The sequence below is a fragment of the Cupressus sempervirens genome, chromosome 10 (genome assembly GCF_028749045.1).
Source record: "Cupressus sempervirens isolate cs-2001-9-10 chromosome 10, ASM2874904v1, whole genome shotgun sequence".
Classification (NCBI taxonomy): Eukaryota; Viridiplantae; Streptophyta; class Pinopsida; order Cupressales; family Cupressaceae; genus Cupressus; species Cupressus sempervirens.
This window is the reverse complement of record NC_143127.1, coordinates 367,325,313-367,331,312: the sequence shown is the minus strand read 5'-3', so window position 1 is coordinate 367,331,312 and position 6,000 is coordinate 367,325,313. Positions and strand designations below refer to the sequence as shown.

The 6,000-nt window shown below is 34.4% G+C and overlaps 1 protein-coding gene across 2 annotated transcripts in view; it reads left to right on the top strand.

The window, feature by feature from the left end:
• Positions 1–2,506: 2,506 nt before the first annotated feature.
• LOC149534189 (Ribosomal protein L4/L1 family) overlaps positions 2,507–6,000 on the top strand; it is a 120,687-nt gene continuing 117,193 nt past the window's right edge. The window contains exons 1-2 of one of the 2 annotated variants that reach the window (XM_089804329.1): positions 2,507–2,773; positions 2,880–3,054. In XM_089804329.1, coding sequence (XP_089660455.1) covers positions 2,610–2,773; positions 2,880–3,054 — 339 coding nt within the window. In that variant the 5' untranslated portion in view covers positions 2,507–2,609. The remainder of the gene's footprint in view (positions 2,774–2,879; positions 3,055–6,000) is intronic. The other variant, XM_089804328.1, reaches the window with a different exon arrangement.

Here is a 6,000-nt window from a genome sequence, read left to right as displayed (position 1 = left end):
AATCCTTGATTCCTTTTGGGCTTTGAGCCCTGAAACCTCCAAGAACTAGGTCAACTTTGGTCAGTCCAGTCCATAACAGGTTGACTTGAGTCGCCCTAGTCCTGGAGATCAAGTCTAAGAAGTCATAAAGAGAAGGGGAATACACCAAATGGAATAAGGTGGAAAGAGGAAGAAAAGGATGGAAAAGGAGATCGAGCACATTCATATCCATAGTGTGAAGAAGGTATTATGAAGAGGGAGCTAAAAGATCTTAGAAGGCAAGTGCATCCATTTTAAGACGGTACATAAGGTTAGTCTCAAAAACCTTAGGTTGACTTCTTCTTAATTGTGCCAAAATAAGAGTTCTATTAGGTTGAATTCTCCTTCATCATGCCAAAATAAGAGTCCTATAATAAGGCATGGAATCTATCACAATATAATGAAAGGGGGAATTTGCTAGATGTTATAAATGCTTCTCTCTCTCTCTCTCTCTCTCTCTCTCTCTCTCTCTCTCTCTCACGCGTGCGCGCGCGCGCACACACACACAAAAGAATAAGAAGAAGAAGAAGAAGAAGAAGAGCTATTACTTGTAATAGAATATTTGGTTATACTACAAAATAAGAATCTATTTCTATGGTTACAAAATTATATTACTTTTAGTTTTTTAATGTACAACATAACTTACCACTTAAAATTCTTTGGGAAAACAATTTTATGGTTTATGGTTCAAGTCATACCTAAATATAAGTCACTCATGTCTTTGTTAATACATAAAATAGAAATAACTTGACCCATCATTTATTTAGTGAGATGCAATGAAGCTTTATAACATGTAACTTACAATACTTGGGGTGTAGTAAGACAATCCATAATGTCAACTTTAATAAATAAGAAGTGACACTTTTACCTAAACTCAAAGTGATCAAATTATGTGAAAGAAAATTGTTTGGTACAATTCCCTAAAGATGTGTTGTCATGGCTTTCTACAATTGTAGAACATGCACAAAATATACTTGTTGAAAAGGTCCTGAAAAGTTTCAAGAAAATGCAATCAACATGTATAAAGCTAGTCTCGAAAACCTTTGCCTAACTTATTTCTAATTGTGATAAAATAAGAGCTATATAATAGGGTATGGAGTTAGCTTTCTATGATTATAAAAAATACACAACATGGACTTGTTGAGAATGTCTTGGGAACTTTCTAGTCTAAAACTTTTTTGTTCGACTTCTCCTTTATTGTGCCAAAATAAGAGTTCTTGCAATATAATGGAAGGGAATTTTGTTAGATGTTATAAATGCATCTCTCTCTCTCTCTCTCTCTCTCTCTCTCTCCCTCCCTCCCTTCCCTTAATTTCTCTATTTTCCTCTCTACCTCCTTATCTCTCTCTCTCTATCTCTCTCCTTCCCATATTCACACTTTTTTCATCTCTATCCTCCTCCCTCTGTTCCTTTCTCTTTTATAAACACATCATAAGTTGATTAATAATGGAGCTTAATTATGTTATAAATGCATCTCTCTCTCTCTCTCTCTCTCTCTCTCTCTCTCTCTCCTTTATGTCTCCATTTTCCTCTCTACCTCCTTATCGTTCCCTCTATATCTCTCCTTCACATATTCACATTTTTTTCGTCTATATCCTCCTCCCTCACTTCCTTTCTCTTTTATAAACACATCATAAGTTGATTAATAATGGAGCTTAATTATCTTCATTAAGAATTTTGTTTCAACTATGTTTGAATCCTTATGTTTGGATACTTACAGGAGAACACAAAATTGATTTGAAGCTAATTCTTTTCTACTGAAACTTTTGTTACACAAATATCATTTTCCAAATAAAGACCAATTAATATCCTATTATAACATAAATATATATAAATAAATAAAAGAGCCGTTTTGTCCTAATTCACCTCCACACCACTTTAGCTTTTCCATTAGGGCCCGTTTGGTTGCTGGCATAGGAATTGAAAATTAGAATAGAAAAATGGAATGGGAATGGAAATAGGAAATGGGCATAGAAAATTGCAATTCTAATCCTGTTTGGTTCACTTGGAATTTGATTGAGAATATGTTAATCCATTGTTTGGTTGTACAAAAATGGAATAGGAATAAGGTTAAGTTTTGTATTTTAAAAAATATTTCCCTAAATTTTTTTTGTTTTTAATTTATTATTTTTTGGTTATTTTTTCAATAACGATAAAAAGATTAATTTATTTTCATTTTTCTTTATTTATTTCATTTTTGTAAACAAATAAATATTTAAAAAAATGTTGAAAATCAATATTTAAAAAAAAATTCAAAAAATAAAATAAAATAAAAAATTCAAAATAAATTATTAATTTTTTCTTTTTTAATAAAAAAATAAGATTGGAAATAGGAATGGCTATTCTAGTTTCAAATATTTTTTGGCATAAACATATATATGCTCATTTTAAGGGCAAAATTAGAATATGTCTTCCTATTCCCAATTTTGATTGAACCTCCTAACAACAAATATAAAACATATTCTAATTTTCTCTTCCTATTCCCGTCCTATTCCAGCAACTAAACGAGCCCTTAAGTAGGAAGATGCCATTGCTAGATTGCTTGTGTTTTATTCCTATACAAATGCATTTAAATTTTAGTAGTACTGAAAATGTTACATAACACTCGGGCATTAGTAATCTGCTTTCCCTCTCTCAGCATTCCTGCTATAAAATTAAAGGATTTTATCGAAGGGTTTTATGCATTGTACTGGAGCCGCATTTTCCTTAAAACGATCATGTGGGTCTTGCGAAAAACCCTTACTTGTTCTCTCAGGTAAGTTTATATTGTCTTCGTATTGTAATATTATCCATCTCTTGATCAGTGCATATGCACATATACGGTCGCAAAAGTGACAAATCCTCGTATGATCATTTGGCAGAGCACACGGTGAATATAATAATGTGTTAAGGGCTACTGCAAATGTCCTTGATTACTGGAAACACAATGCAACGATATACAGCCATTCCGCCGGAAGGTGCGTTGAAGATGACAGTATTTTGGCCAAAAATGAAAATCTTAGAACCTCTAAATCTTCCAATGGACTCGCTCTCCAGGTTTGCCAGGATTACATATTTAAATTTTTTGTAACATTCTTGTGGATTCTCTCATTTGGTGATATGATGCAGTTCTGCATCGGTCTGTGGCATAAAAAGTGGTAATGATTATTGGACTTATTTGCAAACGGTTGAGTTTTGATAAACTGGGGAGAAATCTATATCGTGTGAAACGCCTTGCAATTATTTAGTTTTTTTCTGTTGCTAGATTTGTTCTACCCAGAACCTTAAACAGTTTATATAGAGGCTACCTAATTTATGTTGAATTTGTTTTCTTTAAAATGTTAATCAATTGTAGTCGATTTATTACAACGGAGATAAAAGCTCTTCAACTAGAAAATACAAGCAGAGTTTTTCAAATAGAAAAGAAGCATTCTTAACAAGAGCTAACAACCAAAAGGAATCACTTAAACTAACAAACTAAATGACCATCATATAAATATTACAATATTACTTTAGTACCCTCCCCTAATGGTCATTCTGCAAAAGACTTGACATGATATGCAGCATTTGGGTATGAATGCATTAAAGGTTGACTCCTTAAAATGCTCTGCGTCGTGAGCTTGCTGCTGAGACCCTCCTTGGTTGAACCAGTCAGCCAGCCACTTTCTTCAATACTTCTAGACATGACCAAGTTTACCACAATAATGACACGTGATAGATTTTAGATTCTTTGCTAGTGTGACATTGGGACTCACACCCCCTCCCAAACCTCAAAGTACCTGCCCCTGAGACTTCCTTGCACTGGGTACTTGAGTACTTGAGTACCCCCATCTCTGCCATTCCATAACCATGTGGCCACTGGGATGGGTACTTGAATTTCTATTTGAGTTTTGATTTTTGAATGTTACTATCAGGTATGTAATAGGTTACCATGTTGAATGTTCAATGGTTCTAGTTTATATTGCAATTTTGCTATTCAAGTATTTTAATTTGGTATGTTCTACTGAAATATGATTTCATAACTAGCATTTCAAGTTCTATATGTATACTATACAACACCCCTCCTTGCCTCGTCCTCCCCTTGCTACTGTCCCCCTACTGTCTAAAAAATGAGGCCCATTTTCACCGTGTCTCGGAAATTCGTCTCAGCGTCCTGCTGTCCCGACATACCCCAGTACTGGTGTTACACTGTTCCTTGCTGAAGCTCGCTTTGACCCTTCTACTAAGTGGACTTGCCTTTGCCTTTGTCCTTGGTAGTCAATGCTAATTCCACTTTGGGAATTGTGTTGTTGCTACCAAACTGTTGTTTCCACTTGCCTTGCCTCTAGTATTGACTTTAAGCCAACATTAGTGGAAGTAATGTTTAGAGTTATGATGACATGCTCATGGGATTGTGGTAAACTTTTCATCACAATAACCACTATATCGTTTTCTTCCTTTATGCGACCAATGGTCTCTAGTCGATTGTTAATCTCTTTGATCTTCGTGATATGATCGTGCAAAGATATCTTGTCATTCATTATAATCAAGAAAAACATATTCTTAAGCAAGAAAACATTGCCTTTTGTTAATGTTTTGCCTAGAAATAAAGATAAAGCAACAATAATCAAAAGAACAAAAAGGGCACATAAAAACACTACAATTTATCTTGGGAAAACCCTCCTACTTGAGGGAAAAAATGCCACACTAGAAAAATATCTCTTTTCTAAAATTAATGAATGTACAAGTACAATACTTTTAATTGAATATAATGCATATCACACAAAGCAATCATATATGTGTGTGTGTTTATATATATTGAATTGAGAGACTCTTCATATCATAACTGAAAGTCCCTTCAGTTTCTAAATGCAGGTCTCTTCATATTTCTAGATGCATGTCTCTTTGCATTACACAAGTTTCTTTATATAATAAAATGTTAGATATTTAGAGCGAGAGACATAACACACCTTGGATGTCATGTCATGCTCGCTTGGAAATATTGTTATAAATCTCTTATTTAACTGTTGACACAATACATAAATGTTTTCTTAATTTCAACATATAGCAATATCAGAGGTAAAGATCTCTATCACTACATCTTCAACACTCCCTCTTAGCAAGAGAGAGGTCTTTAGTATGACAAGTACATATAGTTGCAACCAACGATGTTAATATCAAATTCTTTTCTCAGTTTTTCACATTAAAACATTGTTATCTCAGTCTAACATTATTTATCTTAGCTACTTTATAAAAGCGTAGGATTATAATCATAGAGTTTCACACATGACTTCCACCTTGCCTACTCGCAAAGGGTGGATCCATCATACCTAGTTGCAAAGGGTGGAATGAGGGCTTTTGCTTCTAATTTCTCCCAGAGAAGAATGCATTTCCACCATGCCTACTCGTAGATGGTGGAATGAGGGCTTTCACCCGAGACTTCTCCCAGAGAAGAATGCATTTCCACCATGCCTACTTGCAGACGGTGGATCCACCATACCTACTTGTAGAGGGTGGAAGAAGGGCTTTCACCTCAAACTTCTCCCAAAGAAGAATGCATTTCCACCATACCTACTCGTAGAGGGTTTCACCTTGATCTTCTCTTGCAAAGAACTCATTAACAACATGTATAAGAATAGTTTAAATTCTCTCTCAATAGAGTCTCCCTCTCAACATGGGCATCATTCTAACTGTTTTGATTATCATTATAAAATCACTAATTTCAAGTTGAACAAACACGAAGCTTTAGCAATCACAATGCTACACAAGCTTGTAGAGAATTAGACATTCTCCCTATGTCTTGAAAACTTCCTTTGAAGCTGAATAGTCTCCCTCTGAATATCATTTCTTCCTCTTCTAATCATAATAACCACTTCTATATGATCTTCCTCTTTAATGAAGATATGTATCATAAATTCAGTCTCATGATTGCAAACAACATCTCCATGTTGACCCTGCATATAATCTCTCATCATCTCATTGCTTCTTGATCCATCTTGCAACCAAGAGAGATTAATAATAATG